Raw genomic sequence first — 17,126 nt, forward strand, 5'->3', positions numbered from 1 at the left:
CTCCCCGAGGGTTTCGGTTCAGTTATCTTTCAGTTGCCATCTGACGGGGTCACGCTAACAAAGACAAGCATGCTAAAAAGCTCAAAGTAGTCGAGGCGAGATCCAAGCTAAATCCCTCACCTGTCTGCTCCTTGCGACCGGAGGACTTAGCCCCCGTGAAACAACTATAGCCTTTCTTCTCCTTTCCTCCTCTGGTCCGTCGTCTTTTTTTTCTCTCTTTTAAGAAGTCTGCTTGTTTGAACAAAGAAATATTTTAAGAGGCTTGTAACTCTGGGTGCTGTGTGTGCGTGTTTGTGTGCATGCATGTGTGTGTGTGTGTGTGTGTGTGTGTGTGTGTGTGTGTGTGTACTGGATGCGGCCAAAGGGACGAATGCTTCAGTGCCCTCCCCTGTTATTAGGCCTGCCCTGTCATTACGGGATTAGAGTGTTGGGGTTGGCTTTGCATGTGCATGTGCTCGCCTGTGTGTGTGTATGTGCGTGTACATGTTTATTTGCCTGCATCTCTCCAATCCTGTTTGCATTGCTGCAGTTTTTCTCACACAATCAGAGCACGCAGAGAAAACAAATGTCGCTGCCATTTTTTTCCCCCCATGTTTGTTTCGCTAATCCCAGGTGCATTTGACCTCGATCATAAATAACACTTTACTGAAGCAGTCCCCAGGTTACTCAAACAGTGACTCGCTAATTGAAAAGTCTTCATAAGCAGTAGGTGGTTGAAAAACATTCCCCTGTACACCGCACGTCACATCCATCACAGCACAGCGTGAAAACACAAGTGCAGATATTGAGATTGGCAAGAAAAGGAAGAGAGAGAGGAAGAAGACAAATGAAAAGAGGTCGGACCTATCTATTCCTAGTGGAGTGAGAGAGAGAGTAGTTAGATAAATTGTGGGATTTAAAAAAGGAGGGGATAGACAAAGCGAAAGAGTGGGAGAAAAGGAAACGGAATTAGATCCATTATTTCACAGGAATGATGAGAAAGAGATTGCAAAAGAATGAGAAAAAAAGTGAGAGTGCACGCGAGGAAGATGGATTAAGCAGCCTTGTGCATCTGTGTAGTGTATGCTGATCTACAGCGCTACCTCCCACATCTGCGCACTTCACTCCCTCAATGTGTGTGTGTGTGTGTGTGCTTTACAGCAGTAAATTTGCATGCTCATTTGCCTGATTTACTCAGTTTGCTCATTTTGTTTTTTATCCCCCCCCCCCCCCCCCCCCCCATACAACCTGCAACTTTTCATTTTCTCTTTTTACACTTTCAGGATTTGTAAAAGTGATGAGAAAATGGGGTATTTGCTGTGCACAGAGAAAGTGTCCTATAGTTTACACACTGCTCGTTTCTCCCCTAACTCGTCCTTCTGGTTTTCTGTCCGTCTATTTTTCTTTTTTCTTTTCTCTCAGCCAGGCCCATTAGGCAAGCAGCCAGTATGGTCTTACAAGCTTTCCGAGGTTGTTTGCTATTAAAAAAAAATAACTGTGTCTCTATAATTTGTCTTACTCTGCCTCTGTCTGAGCCTTTACCATTCATGTAGCACAAGTCTGCCAGTTTGACACTGAAGAGCAGTTGCTTATAGCAATATATTTGCTGCTTTGCTTTATTTCCCTTATTGTCTGTGTGCTCTCTGTGACCGGGCAGGTGTCTGAATCTGTTGTACAGTCATGAATATTGCAGTGCGCTTCCATTCCCTGATGTGTTATTCACAGATTCACACACAAACACAGTGTGCAGAAACGCACGTACAATACTCCCCCCCTCCCTCACACATACACATACACATACACATACACATACACACACACACACACACACACACACACTGACAGAGAGGGAGTGGCAGTGTAAGGTTGGGGTCATTCAGTGCTTTTGCTCTGGCCCATTGACTCAGGATTGGTGCACCACTTTGGGCACAATACAGGGCTTTGCACCAAACACACACACACAAGCACAGACTGGACACGGTTAAACAATGCAGATGCATCGAGGTGGGGAAGGGTTATTGCTGGACGTGCACTCCCGAATGATCCATCGTCCAAACCACTGAGTCAGATTGCACAGGTGCAGGCGTTTGTGTGTGCTTTGCATATCTCTCTATCTGCTCTCTGACTCTGGTTCTTTCTCTCTCACCCCATCTTCCCCCACCCCACCTATCCCCCGTTTAGTCATTGTGTTTCACTGTGTTGCCATATTCAGCAAGGTCAGCGCTAATGACAAGCCAGAGCACCACACACAAAGGTCTAGTCTTAATAATAAACACCAGGCAGCAGAGGTGTATCATTTCCACTACACCGGCTTTACTTACCTGCGTAGCTTGACGGTAACACGTCCCAAATCACACACTGTCACTGTGTGAGTCAGGGGGAAAGCCTGCAGCTAACATGCACTGACACAGTTTCTAGGATGAAAACACTAGTAGAGCTTTATTTGCTCAAGAGACAAATGTTCCTCATTGCATATGCTCTCAGCAAAAGCAGGCTGCAGTCATGATTTCATTCAAAGGCATTTCCTCTAACAGCGCAGAGAGAGTATCGGAGACTGGAGCGACAGATAGAGAGAGAGAGAAGATCATTTGTGACAAAGGTTGTGCGCCAGATTTGACCTTGTGCTGAGAGTGCATGATATTCACTTCAGTTCCCCCCAGCCACTCCCAGACAGACAGCTCTCTCTCTCTGTGTGAACCGGCACACACTGAGGCTTCCAGACCATTTTGCCTGCGGGGAACAAGCCCAAGCTACATTTGAAAAGTGATTGTGTGAGGTTTTTTTTTTTTTTTTGTAACAGAAGATGTCTCCCTTTGGCTGGAGCTCTCTTGGAAGTCATATGTTTTTACCAGTGTAATAGGCACTTACACATGTCACAGACACTGTCATTCAAGGTATGTGGGGGTGGAATTCAGTGGGAATTCCCAGTTTGAAGGAGCATGGCGTCTCCGCAGTGCCTTTGAGTTTGGGGGTGTTTGCGTTTGTCACCGCCGGTGCTCCTGAATGCAGCAGTGGTGGTGGTGGCAGCAGACATTTGGAGGAGGGATGGTGAAATCCTGGGATTATACTTTTATTTTTCTCCCATGTGCCATTTCCTGTCAGCTCACCCGGTGAAAGCAAAATAAAAAGAGAGAAGAACTACAGAGATGAAAGAGGGCGACAGAGGCAGAGAACAACTGAGAGATGGTAGTAGAATGGCAAAGTGAGCTGAAAAGACTTTTTTCAGGTTCATCCTTTGAAACTGAAGCAGCCAAAGTGGGAACATCTCACACTCCCCTCCATGACCGGGGACAGTGTAAGCTCACTTTCTTGCCAGTGCCGTTTCATCATCTTTTACTATCTTGTAGAACAGCACAGCGGTTGAGATAATAACGGTGGCTGCACACTGCGCCTTGAGCGCCAGGTAGTAAAAGACTCGACATTTACAGTCTTCCTTCTCTGCTCTCACAAAGCCGCCGTCTTTGCCAGTAGAAACAAGAGAGTGGAAAGTGGATCGCAGGGAAGGGATTTTGCAGGAGAGATCCCAGTCCGACATTTTGTGCGTTTTTGTGTGTGTGTATTGAGTCTGTGAGGTGTGCGCATTCCCCTGTGTGTGTGTGTGTGTGTGTGTGTGTGCCAAGACATAGGTGTACAAACAAACATAAAGCGTGTTTGTAATCAAGTATTGACAGAAAGTGGTACTGCTCATGAGCGCCTCTTTGTGACACCTAACTTTATGACCCCCCCTCTTCATTAAAGCTGTCTGTTGGCTTATATTTCTTGAGTTTTACAACCTGTTACTTAGTGTATGTGCGTGTATGTTATGTGTAAGTGTGTTTATGTGTGTGTGTGTGTCACAGTGCCCTGCAGGAATCGGAACTGTTTCTCATTGAGACATTATTGTTTCCTTTCCGCTGTATAAAAAGCAAATGTCTAATAGAGTGTAAATGGCCAGACAAGGAGCGGCAATAAAATGTTACACAATAATACTTTACTGATTACCCACCTTGATGTGTGTCTCTCTCACACGCATGCGCGTACACACACGTGCATATGCAGGCACACTTGCACTCCTTCTTTCTTTAATTGAATCTAATATCGCTCTAAGCCCACTGCTTCTGTCTCCGGGTTATTCATTCACTTATCTGAGAACAACTTTAATCAAAGCCTTTTATGTCTTCCCCAGAACACTTCACACATTTTATGACATTGTTGTAAAACTTTTGAGTTGACTATTGATCTCCTCCGTCAGTCTGCTCCTCTTTGTCTAACCTGGCTGTCTTCTTTCTGTTTCCGTTTACAGAGACATTGATGGACACAAAGTGGGCTACGACAGAATTAGCCTGGACTGCCCACCCTGAGAGCGGAGTGAGTATTTGTGTTTATGATCTCCATGGAGACAGAGACATATTAACTGCTCTGTTTTCTCTTTGTAATTTAAATGTGATGTTATACACGTACACATCATCATATATGGACAGTGGGTGTGACTCTGACCTTGCCCTTACTACATACAGTGTGTCTGTTTCCTTCTTTGAAGTCCAAATGTCCTGTATCTTCAGGATGTGTTTTAGTGTTCAACAGGATGCGCTTTTTAGCGAACAGAAAAAACTGCAATCCAGTTTCACTGACCCGCGCAGTCACAGATGTCCCATTTTCTCTTGCCTCACTGCACTTTAAACATGTGAAAAGCGTCAGTTTCCTCGTGAAGTAGGCTTTTAAAAACAGAAATATTTCTCAGCGTTGACCCGTTGCACATTCAGGCACCCAAATCTACCGCACACAAAGTGCTAGTGACAGCCTCATCTTGCTTTCCCATGTGGTCTCCACAATGGCCTAAAGAGGAGCAAAAGGAGTCTTGACCTCTCCTCCACTATACTTCAAAGAGCACCAGCACTCCTCCCTTTGCCTTTGTGTGGCCCTCCGACTTGGCCCTTGTGTTTTGAAAGGTTTTATTTTATTTTGTTTTTACCCCATTGCACTTGCAGGGAGATTCCACCCCAGCTGTTCGAAGTCACCCACCCTCCTTATTCTCCTCATCCTTTACTTCCAAGTAACTAAGCACTAATGAAGCCAGACACTAGCCACAATCAGTAGGACAAACCCCTCCTCACAGCCTGTTGTGCCCTCTCTCCCCTTCCTCCTTCCCTTCTCTTATCTGTCCATCTTCCTCTCCCTGCCAGTGCCCCCTCCCCCTCTTTAAGTTACAATGCTGTTGCAATGCTCCCACTGGTCCAATGCAGAATGGCATAGGAACAAAAAAAGACGCCTCACTGTTTCAAACCAGCAACAGATGCTCCCTTTCAAGAGTCGTCCATACAGTGGAGAGCCTTTAGCACTCCTTTGCACTCACTCAAAAGACAGGAGATTAATTTTTCCCATGCCTTTTTTGTTTTGCAGCAGAGTGTGCCAGAGACGGTGCACGTCCCCGAGTTATCTCCCCCTACTTTCTGTTTTTGTGGTGTACGTGTGTTTATTTGTATGCTTTTGAGGTCTTGTAACGGGAACATCGTGACTTGTTTTTGTTACGGGTGACAAGTGTTTAAGAGGAACCGGTACAGTGGTAGAGGACAAACAAAGTAACATACCAAAGAAACTGGAGAGGGGTGAGGGGGAGAGAAGAGAGACTGAGATGAAAACCCAAAGAAACGTCCATACACGGAGAGGGAGACAGCACATAAAGGAAAAAAAAATCAATCTCTTAGAAAAAAAAAATCTTGGAAAATAGACCCCCACCTCCCCATACACACATACTCACACTCTCACCGGGATGCTGTCCAGCCAAGTCTGAGTCACAGCATCTCTGTCTTATTTCACAGTGTTGCACAACACAAGCAGATAAAGCAACAGACATAACACAGCAACACAGACAGGAACATAAGATGTATCTATTTGTGACAGTGAACCCAGAGACAAAATATTGCACGTATGTTACATTTTCATGCCAACAATGAGGACAGTCCACACACCAAAGGGGCTCCGATGCAAGTGTAATTTATTAAAACATGATGTTTCAAGCCAAGCTGGCTCTTCCTCATGTTTACATTTTTATGCCGCCACACTTTGGGTTAGTGTGGTAAGTGTTGATAACTACAAGGCAGTATCTTTGCACACCACATTACCAGCTCCTAGCGCCTGTACATGTGTGTACATGTATCCAGACGTATTCTTTTACCTCTGTGTCCGCACATAGGTATGTGGGTTTCACAGTCTCACTGTCTGCATATGTCTATTTAGCCTGTAGCATCAGTGCATCATGCCTGTGTGCCATTTAAGTGTGTGTGTGTCTGTGCATGTCATCTAGCGTCTGAGCTGGGCCTGTGTTGTCACTTGGATTTCCATTTTTTTTTTTACAAAATCTCCCTGCCTAGTGTATGTCTATACTATATCATTTGTCTGACAAAACAGATGGGATATTAAGGGGGAATTCCACTTTATAGCAGGGCTCTCCTCAGACCTGGGACGACACCCTACAGGGTTTTCCATTACCACACACTGATAACAATATACTGTACCAAATTAGTTAGCTTGTCGAGATAATAACTATTGTTAGTGTATCACTGTGCGCTTCACAGACCTCCAGCATGCTGAAGCATGTTATGAACGAGCTAAAATGTCCTCCAAATTAGCCCCGGAGAGCTCATTCATGCTAAAAACAAACAGAAAAATAAAAGCACACTAATTGTTTGTTGTGGCTTCAGCATTTTAGCTAATGCCTGAAGCTAGCTATGGTAGTTTCGGTAACATCAAGGCTGCTAAAAGTTGAATACGTGTAAGGTTCAAGAGTGAAAAGGGGTGTTGAAATAAACTCCTGCAGCACAACCAACATGCTGTCCTCATATCACATTCATATTATGAGTCTGTTCCAAGCAGCCATAGTGTCGCCAAAATATTGTGAAATATATTTCCCCATTGCAGTTCAGGCCCTTCAAGACGACCGTCAGTATATGTCACAGAAATGTTTTTTTTCTCACTGATGTCTGAAAGTAAAATGTAAAGCTTTGATTGGAAAGGACAAAGAGAAAATGGAGTGGATCACAAATCTTGTGTAATGATCCATCTTTGTTGGAAACCAGTGCCAAGAAACTTGACCCTTTTTCACATGACCTACTTAATTCATTCAGACTTGCTAAGCAGGCGCTCAAGAGTGTTTGGTCACTGGTGTGTGTGTTTGTGTCTTGCGGGGATGACGTCTCCCTAAACACACACACACACATTCACAAACAGACACACACCTGCACGCGCATACACTCAAACAAACATGCAGAGCGAGTACACAAGTCACAGAAGCACATTTAAACAAACACGCGCAACCTCATACATACACCCACAAACACTTGGCTGTATCGCTCTTTTGCAGAGGGTGATTTATTACACAGAACTAAATACCCATTGACACTTCATGCTTTCAGCCATCCCATTGACCTGGCTAGTGATTATCGATTCCCACCGGTCGCTTCCTCCTTCTCTCTCGGTCTCGTTGGGCCGTCGTTTTAATGCCACGGCCGAGCTACGCCCGCTCTCTCTCTCTCTCTCCCTCATGGCCTCCAGGGTCTTGGATTAATAGCCTTGTCTCCACCACATCCATATCACAGCCTTAATTAAGATGCTCTGAGCTCAGATGGAAACAACTGGCTCTGGAGAACAAATTGGTGCCTTTACGCCAGAGTTTTAAGACAGTCAAATCTTCCAAAGCAAACTTTGGTTCCCGAGGGTGCAACCGTAGGCGTTTCATTTTGTTATAGACGTGTTTTGCTATTTAAGACTTAAGTATTTCAGTCTTTTAGGGTGGCAAGGGTTGTGAGTGATGTTAAAGACCCGCCCTGTAATCAGGAGGTCAAAGGTTCAGCATTATGGATTTAAGCACCAAGGCTGTGACCAAGGTGAGCAATGTACACAGACTTTAAGCTAAAACCCAAACTTTGAAAGCCTTGTCTAGTTTTATTTTGTTCTATTTAATTTTCCTCGGCATTGTTTTTTAAATGCTTTAATGCATTACCATGCCATATGCAAAACACTTTGATTTGCCTTTGTATTTGAAAGGTGCTATGCAAATAAGGCTTTAGCTGAGCTACAAAAAAAATTAATGCACTGTGTTTGTCTGATAGGAGAGGAGGGCAGATCCCTCTGTAGACACGCACATGCACGAAGATGTATTATACACACGGGAATCGCTATTTGAAGTGAAATGATTTAATCGTGGTGTCCTCATTTGAGATTGAAAAATGCATTAGATCACAGTGTCTCACAGCAAAGCTTTTACAGTCTAGTTTGCTTTCGCTCATTTAATGAAGCTGGTAATCAAAGTTTAGAAAATTTAATCCCATTTTATCCTGAGTAATTCACCCCCTGGGTACTGTAGTAACATTGAAAGACGTAGAGGAGTGTAAAAACAGAAAAGCATGAAGGTTAACCGGCGCCTTTTCCCTGTCTTTATTAGAGGACGTTGCGATCATTGCTCTGTAATTGAAGCGTAATTGGTTGTGAAGCAGTGTGGCTGCTACTTCCAAACAGATATGAGGTAAACATGCTGTGGTGGCTCTGTGGTGAGGGGGTGACAGGTTGCTGTAATTGTGATGAATTCGCAGTCCTTGTCCCTGGCTCTTCGCTACACTAACCAGAGATGAAATGCGTAGCATGGCAAAAGCAAGGGGCTGTAATTGACAATATCCAAAAACTGAAAATAAAATCCCTGTCCTGCTCTCTCTCTCTCTCTCTCTCTTGGTCCATCCTACACCCTGGTTTTATGTTTTCATGCAATGTGACTGAATGTATCTGTTCAGCCTTCAAGGTGCAAAAACCAGACAGACAGAATGTCTTAGTATCTGTCAAACTGTCAGAGTATCTCTCAGAGATATCAACAAATCTTTCCAACCTCTAACCAGTGTATGTCCCTTACTCTCTCTGCAGTGGGAAGAAGTGAGTGGCTATGACGATGCCATGAACCCCATCCGGACGTACCAAGTCTGCAATGTACGTGAGCTCAACCAGAATAACTGGCTTCGCAGTGACTTCATCCCACGGAAGGATGTGCTGCGTGTTTACGTGGAGATGAAATTCACTGTGCGTGACTGCAACAGCATTCCCAACATCCCCGGTTCCTGCAAAGAGACCTTCAACCTCTTCTACTATGAGTCTGACTCAGACTCAGCCACAGCCACCAGCCCTTTCTGGATGGAGAACCCTTATGTGAAGGTGGACACCATTGCCCCAGATGAGAGTTTCTCCATGCTTGAGTCTGGACGCGTAAACACAAAAGTCCGTAGTTTCGGGCCATTATCCAAAGCTGGGTTCTACTTGGCCTTCCAGGACCTCGGTGCTTGCATGTCACTCATCTCAGTGAGGGTCTTTTATAAGAAGTGCTCCACCACAATTGCCAACTTTGCCGTTTTCCCGGAGACGGCGACCGGGGCGGAGGCAACATCCTTGGTCATTGCACCAGGAACTTGCGTCCCCAATGCCCTGGAGGTGTCCGTGCCACTGAAGCTTTACTGCAACGGGGATGGGGAGTGGATGGTTCCTGTAGGAGCCTGCACCTGCTCGGCTGGTTTTGAACCGGCGATGAAAGAAACTCAATGTCAAGGTGAGTGTTTTCACAACAGATATTTAAGGTCAGACCGGCAATTCATAATTCATTGTTTGCAAAGTTAGATTAATCTAGAGCTTAGTGAGACATTCTTCAGCAACTGCACACATGCTAAAGGCTCATGTCAGCTGCCAAACTGGTCCAGAGTAGGTCAAAGAATCTGTGCATGTTCCACCAAAGATTTTCAGTGTTATACCACAGTCTTACTTTCCTGGAGGATGATGAGATAGTGGTGGGGAAGGGTGGGGTGCTGTTTCTCTGCGGTGATCAATAATGTATCATATTATTACTGCTGAGAAAAAAGTTACATTTGCATTTTAGGCACACAGTATCTGATGCTTCTATGCAGAGTGAATAACAATGAGCGCGTAGCAAGAGGTCAAAGTCTCACTGAAGGACGCCTCATCTGGACACATGACTGTTGTGGACACACACTGATTGGTGGAGAGATTGAATCTGTATTGTTTTGGCTACAGGTTACAGTCTCTCTAACACGAGGTTGGCCCAGCTGCCAAATTATTATGAGCCATTTATTTGCCTTGTATTCTTTGACACATTAATCCAATGACAACAAGGTAGAATAACACACACTAGATGACACTGTCAGCAGGCTGCTGTTTACGTCTCTGACCCCAGTTTTGCCTGGCAGCTGGCTGCTAAATAAATGGAAATGCAGGGGGAGGCGTGCCTGTTTATGAGAGCTGGGAGGCCCTATGATGCTTTCAGGTCTGATGGAAAACATAACGGGTTCACAGAGGTTGAAAGCAAGGTGAATTTAAACACCAGGTCTCATCTGAAATGGAGTGCGGGGTGACAGCAGTGGGAGAGGGGAGGATAAATGGAAAATGTGTGCGTGTTGAGGGATATAGGGGCGTAAAATTAAGCTTAGGGTGTGCAGGTCAAATGGAGAAAGTGAAATGAGAGAGTGAGGGAGAAGGGAGCCGGTAGGGGTTATTGATCTGAGGTGTCTGTGCATATGAAGGCCCCATACCGTTTTGCACGTCATCCCTGCCTGCATGGATCCTCAAGGCTCATTATTCTTCTTATGCAAAAAAAAAGAAAAAGAGATGAGCCTGAGGAGATACATGTATACTGAATGCATGCTCACCTTTAGGCGGAGAATGTGTACACACATCCAGCACACATTAAAACCAGTTGTGGCTGATCAGTGCGTGTGTGGGTGAGAGAGGGAGAGAGAGAGAGCATGGTAAAATTAAAGCATAGTGCATGTGGCTAAAAACTCATTTGTTTGTTCCTGGCAGTTCAAGGTTAAAGCCATGGCGACCGGGCCCTGATAAAATGTTCTCTAATCAAGCTTCACTCAAAACCACAAGGGATAAATCTCCCTCCCTCTTTCTCTCTTCTCACATCACCTCTCGTCAGGTCCTCTCTTCTTTTCTCTTCCCCCCTCAGTATTTTACTCCATCCTCATCTCTCATCATCCTTTGGCCGTGACTCTTTCCTTTCTCTGCTTTTTTCTGTCCTCGTTCCAACAAGCAGCGTGTCCTCGAGCTCCACCACTGTTGCTCTCCCTTCCTCTCTACCAGTCTTTACCTCTCCCACTCCCTCCTAATCTGAAGGCCGTTGCTCTTGTTAATACACCGGCAGAGTTACAGTAAGGATGCCTGCATTAATATTAATCAATGAGCTCTTTTTTTTGCCCTGCATCTCCGCTCGTTTGCTGCACATTTTTCACCCCCAATATTCTTTACTCTTTTTTTTCCCTTCATGCTCCACACTTTCCAATTTCAGCATTCATTCTAATCAGTTCCTTAAGCTCTATGTTCTGCATGAGAGGATAAGACACAGGGGAGTGGGAAGGAGGGAGGGATAGGGGTAGGGGGTGGGGGGCACAGGATTAGCATTTTCTATGCCTCCGCTTCTTCCACCTCTCGCTCCCTTTTCTTCTCCCCCCTCTCTCTCTCTCTCTCTCTCTCTCTCTCTCTCTCTCTCTCTCTCTCTTCCTCATTCTTTAGTGAGTCCTCTTTGGAGAAAATGGATGAAAGGAAGAGGATGACGCCTTTACTCACTGAAAGTGATTGATCAGCATGTTCATTCCCTCCATGTAAAAAAATAGGTGCTTTTTTTTAATGGGAATGCACCCTCAACAACTTTTGTTAGGCCAGCATGTTCAAAACCAATACTCTGATCCTCTGTGAGTTGAGAAATTGCTTTTAATTTACTTGTGCTGGTTGAACTTTCATGGGTCACGAAATCAAATCGAAGCTGTTCTCCCACCTGGCAAAACCCGAGGTCATTTCTTATCTGTTTATCAAGCAGTGCTTCCTGTTAGCGGGTGGTGTGATGGCTCTGATTAATGGTGGAAGAACAAATACACTCAGCGCTAATGTACACGGTGCAGGCAACTGGTGGTTGTGTGCCAATATTGAACTTTGAAAAATGGGAAAACAGCAGGAGCAAGAAGTGTTCCGCTGTAGCTCTGATCTCCAACCTTGGTGGTTTTTGGAACGGGAGTGAAAAACAAACTCAGAAGCTCCTCTGATAATTATCATTCAGGGAAGGGGGACCAAACATAGCAGTGTGTCCTTGACATTGACGAGCTAACGCACTAGTGGGTCAGCTAATCAACTGGCCCCTGTAAACTCTGCCTGTCTTACCTGCTCTCGTCTTTTTTATTAAGCGCCACCGCAAACTCATTCATCTTTTAACGAGACAGTTTATCAAAGATATGGAGCCTGCCAAAGTGTTCTGGATCACAGTGCCGCTGTCAGTGTTTCCTGGCGCCGCTGCAACTTATCACCTGAGTTATAAACTTCCAAACAGCTGCTATAAATGGAGCTAGGTCAATTAAAAAGGCCATCATTGTTTCGTTCATCAGATTAACTAGGCTTCACCTAATCAAGAACAGGGTTAAGGAGAAACTATGTCCAAGGTAGTCAGGCATGTTTATGTTTAAGGTACCACTCTAAACCTTGTTTAGGACATGGGTCTGTAAAGGAAGTGATTTCAAAGATAGAAGGAATCATAGTGTTCATATTTTTCTTAAAAAAGATAAAATAAAATGCATTGAAGTGACTTGAGGCCAGGTTGCTGAGTTTGTGTATAGTATCTTTGCACAGGGGGCTAGTGCACAGACCTGGGTTTGTGTACACATCGGCATGTGGTATGTGTGCCTCTGGGATTCTCTGTGTATGTTTATATGCATTTCATACAAGACTGAATTCAGATGAAAGCCCCATGCCCGAGTTTTGGCTCTGAAGGTCGTGTATGTAATTTGGTTTGACAATCTCTTCGTGTGAGCATAGGTTTATGCAAGCAGCTACGTGCTGCTGCTTTTCCGCTGCAGTTTGCTGTAGATGCACACTCCATAATTAAGGGAAACTGAGGGACATGTGGGTTGAAGGGACAAAGACAAATCATGTGCATGCGCACATATGTAAATAAACAAACACACTGTAAAAAAGGCATCAAATAAGATGTGTCAGTTATTTTACCACTGAGCTGGAACAGTGTTTTTTAAATGCAGGCTGAACAGCCACAACATTACCCGCTACAGTTCATACATTGCATCCCGTTGCTAATGATTATATGCCGAAGCTCAGGCTCAATTAGAGAGTATTATTGAGTGATTTCATACTACAATAGGATTTGTCTACTGCACCATTCGAAAAATAAGAAGCACACAAATGTAGCATAAATCTTGCAAAGACACGGCCATTGATGTGAACAACCAGGTGTTGTTCACACTTTTCATCATTGCTCTCTCTCTTCTGCCATCAGCTTGCAGCCCTGGCACCTTCAAATCCAAACAGGGAGACAGCTTCTGCTTGCCATGTCCTGCCAACAGCCGTGCCAGCTCAGGAGCAGCCAGCGTTTGCTCCTGTCGAAACGGCTACTACCGCTCAGACACCGACTCTCCTGACTCCGCCTGTACCAGTAAGTGAAGACTGTTTAACATGATCTGCTTTTAATGCATGTGTTCTGTATCATCTTGTTTCCCAATCAAAATAGAGTCATTTGTTTAATTCAGATTTCCAGTGATGAAAATTGAGCGGTGGCCATTAAATACAATACTTGACTGTGGTGACAGTTCTCCCAAGCTCCCTGCTTTGCTTTGTGTCCTCAAAGGCTGATAAAAGCTCTCAGGGAGAACGTTCCCACCACAGCACACCACAACACACGGATGACAAACAAGCCTGCTTGCTTTCCCAGCGTTATCCAGAACTTTATCATCCAGCTCCTCCCCTGAACCGCCTCCCTGTGAAGTCTGTCTGTTCCCGCCGCCGCCACCACCCCTTTGCAGACAGAAAGGAGGGGAATTTTTCCGCTAGCAGTGCCTTCGTTAAGACCAAATACGCACACGTAGGAGCTAATTCATTCACTGCTGAAGAGAGCAGAGGATCCTTTTTTTCTGTTGCTGGGCTGGGAAGCTGATTCTTTCACAGTGCAGTGAGAGATAAGGCTGTGGTAATTGGATAAGAATTGCCAAGGCTCTGCCAATAGTTTGTCTTGCTCCCCCCCCCCCCCCCCCCCCCAGCACTTTACACACACACACACACACACACACTGAAAATGAGCATGCAATTCAAATTTGAACTCCTGTCCTCTTTTTTTCTGCAACACTGCTGGAACAGTCTCTTGTTATGTGATGGAAAAAAACTGTTCTACTTAATGCATGAAAGATGTACTAATACCAGTGCAAAAAGGAAATTTTTGGGTCATAAATTGTGTTGATAGCTGCTATAGAATAATGAATGTATGTGTGTATAATGATGTGTAAACTGTGTCTTTCAATAGAAATCTTTTTTCTATTGTCAGCATGTCACCAAGGCAAATTTCTTTACACCTATTGTCCATGGAGATTAAATTCATTCTCATTCTCAAACCTATTTCCCTCATCTCATCCGTGCTTTACCTCCCTTTCCGCAGCTGTTCCCTCCTCACCGCGCAGTGTCATCTCCATTGTGAACGAAACCTCGCTGGTGCTGGAGTGGAGTGATCCACGTGACATGGGTGGCCGGGACGACACCTTCTACAACGTCATCTGTAAGAAGTGCCTGCCTGAGCGGGGGATGTGCTCGCGGTGTGATGACAACGTAGACATCTCGCCGCGCCACCTGGGCCTGAACCAGCGCCGCGTAGCCGTCCGTAACCTGCAGGCCCACACGCAGTACAGCTTCGAGATCCAGGCGGTCAACGGTGTTTCAAACAAGAGCCCTTATACGCCCCAGTTCTCTACAGTGAATATCACCACAAATCAGGCCGGTAAGTAGAGCTTCAGCCTCATGGTTGCCTGTCAAATATCAATATTAAACTTGCAGGCACTTCCAACTTTCAAAGGCCAGAAAAAGAATCAAAAGAATGGGTTCTGCACTTAAGAAGTAGAGATCAATTTCTCGTATGCATGTAGGAGTATGTTACATATTTTCCTTTTGAACAGGGATTGAGAAGGAAGACATTCTTCTGAATGAGCTAAGAAGGGGACGTTTTTTTTTTTTTTCAGACGCCCACAATGTGCTCTGCACTAACACTGCTACAAATAGCAATAGCGAGGCAGTGTGTATTCAAAGTGTTGAACCTTCAGCATTGTAGCTGCCCACTGCTTCCAACCCACTGCTCCGCCAGCCCACAGCAACACCAGTATTTAGACCAATGTGCTGTAGCAGTCAGTGCGGCGTTAAACCAAGAATGAACCCCTGTTAATGTATATACAGATTAACAATGGGTAGCAGTGATGAGCTATTGTGCATGTTCCTTTTGTATTTAGAGTGTAAATTGGGTCATCGAGTTTTAATTAAAATAGGCAAATTGTGGTTGGTTGGTTGGTTGGTTGGTTGGTTGGTTGGTTGGTAGGCCCATGGACATTTAGGTAGGTAGATCATTTTTGTAATTACTTTCGTAAAAACTTTGCAAATTTAGTTAGTTCAGTTCATCTTAAACAACCTCAGTACATGTCAGTGCCGCTGAGCCTCCTCTACCCTTTTGTTCTTGTGAGTTGTTCTCTTTGTTCAGGTTCTCCCAGGGCTCTTAAGTTGTGCCTTGGATTTTAGTCGCTATGTTAAATTTGCTCTTTCTGCAGCCTCAGACAACCCCAAGGATTATCCCCTGCTCCATCACCCGTCATCCCTCTCCCTTCTCTCCATGGCCTTGTCCTCCTCACCTCTAACCTTGTATTCCTGCCCCTAAAAATGCTTTACCAATGCCTTCTGTTTGTGGGTCTAGCACCAAAAGGCCCCACAGGGCCCCATGAGAGGGCTTCATTATTTTACGAGGGATCTGGCACTGGGCTGACAGGGACCACTGTCCACCCTTGGGTGTTGGGGGTCACTTGGGTGCAGAAAGAGAGAGAGCTGAAGAAAAAGGATGGGGCAAGAGAGCATCAACTGTGATCAGATTATCCCCTGGTGTAGTCCCAAGACCATCCCTGCATCTGCATTCACCTTTTAAGAACCAAAATAAATACTAGGGCGGTGATAAGCCCCAGGGGCCACCTCCATGGTTACTGCGACGTCTTCTCCCGGAGGAGGGCCCCTAATCCCCTGGCTGGAGTAACCAGGGGATCTGCCTAGGAAGTATTGTCATCAGGGGGAGAAAGAAAGATGTGGAGGTCCAGGGTGGACAGCGCTTGCAGGACAGGGAAGGGGAGGGAATGGAAGTGGGGTAGAGGGGAAGGTTTGGAGAGAGAGAGAGAAACTGAAGGATGTCTGGTCACAAGCACAGGCAGCAGAGGGAGAAAGGAAATACAAGGGGGAGGATCAAAGAACTAAAAACTGGGGATTAAAAACCTTTTAACAAAAATGAAGAGAGAGTGTGTGAAGCGGTGAAAAGGAAATGAAAAGTGAGGTGGTGAAGAAGACAGTGAAACAGGGGAAATTTAAGATGATTGCACAGAGTGTAGGTAGAAAGTGTGGAAATGTATTTTTGAAGAGAAGGTGCCACTGGAGATAGACAGTTAAAGTTATAAAACAAAGGTAGTGGAGTAGACTGAGAGGAGGGAGTGAGTCACAGTTGCAGAACAAGCCTGAACTTAGAAAAGAGGAAAAGGGAGACAGGCAGGCAGACGGCACTTGGCCATTAATAGGCACATGTGAACAAAGCATGAAAAGCTCAGGTGGGTGGAGTGCCAGTGTGTTTTATAGCCCACTGTGAGTAAGAGTATGTCCATAAAACATAAACTATCTATATAGTTTGTGCTCATTTCCAATACGCAGTATCGTTACATGTCCACGTATGGCCATTATATACTGCATGGAAAATATGACTGTTCTCCAACACTTCCTCAAAAGTGCAGCAGAAGTTCAACAACAGTTCTGTTTAATGTGTGAAATGTCTACATCTGGATGTGTGTGCTTGCCCACAAGTTGGTGTATGGCTGAGAGAATTGCGTGTACCAGAGACTTATCCATCGGTTTTGGAGTTTGATTCTCTTGTCACAGGAGAATTAGACATCCCCTCTCCCTCCCCAAGGACTCTGGGAGAGAGAATTCAAGCATTAGCGGGGAATGGGTCTGCATACTAACTATTGGCCAAAAGCTTCTCACAAAGCCCACAGCCCAAGACTTTGTGTTTGGGCTTATGTGAACACACAAAGGGCATAGAAGTTTGAAAAGACATAACACAG

At 45.0% G+C, this 17,126-nt stretch overlaps 1 protein-coding gene across 2 annotated transcripts in view; it reads left to right on the forward strand.

Moving 5' to 3' along the window:
- Positions 1-17,126, forward strand: part of ephb3b (eph receptor B3b) — a gene marked incomplete at its 5' end in the record, with an annotated part of 57,548 nt that overhangs the window by 26,183 nt on the left and 14,239 nt on the right. For both annotated transcript variants that reach the window (XM_083970383.1, XM_083970382.1), the window contains 4 exons: positions 4,262-4,326; positions 8,869-9,541; positions 13,286-13,441; positions 14,435-14,770. In XM_083970383.1, coding sequence (XP_083826509.1) covers positions 4,262-4,326; positions 8,869-9,541; positions 13,286-13,441; positions 14,435-14,770 — 1,230 coding nt within the window. The remainder of the gene's footprint in view (positions 1-4,261; positions 4,327-8,868; positions 9,542-13,285; positions 13,442-14,434; positions 14,771-17,126) is intronic.

The sequence above is a fragment of the Trachurus trachurus genome, assembly GCF_905171665.1.
Source record: "Trachurus trachurus genome assembly, chromosome: 4".
Lineage (NCBI taxonomy): Eukaryota > Metazoa > Chordata > Actinopteri > Carangiformes > Carangidae > Trachurus > Trachurus trachurus.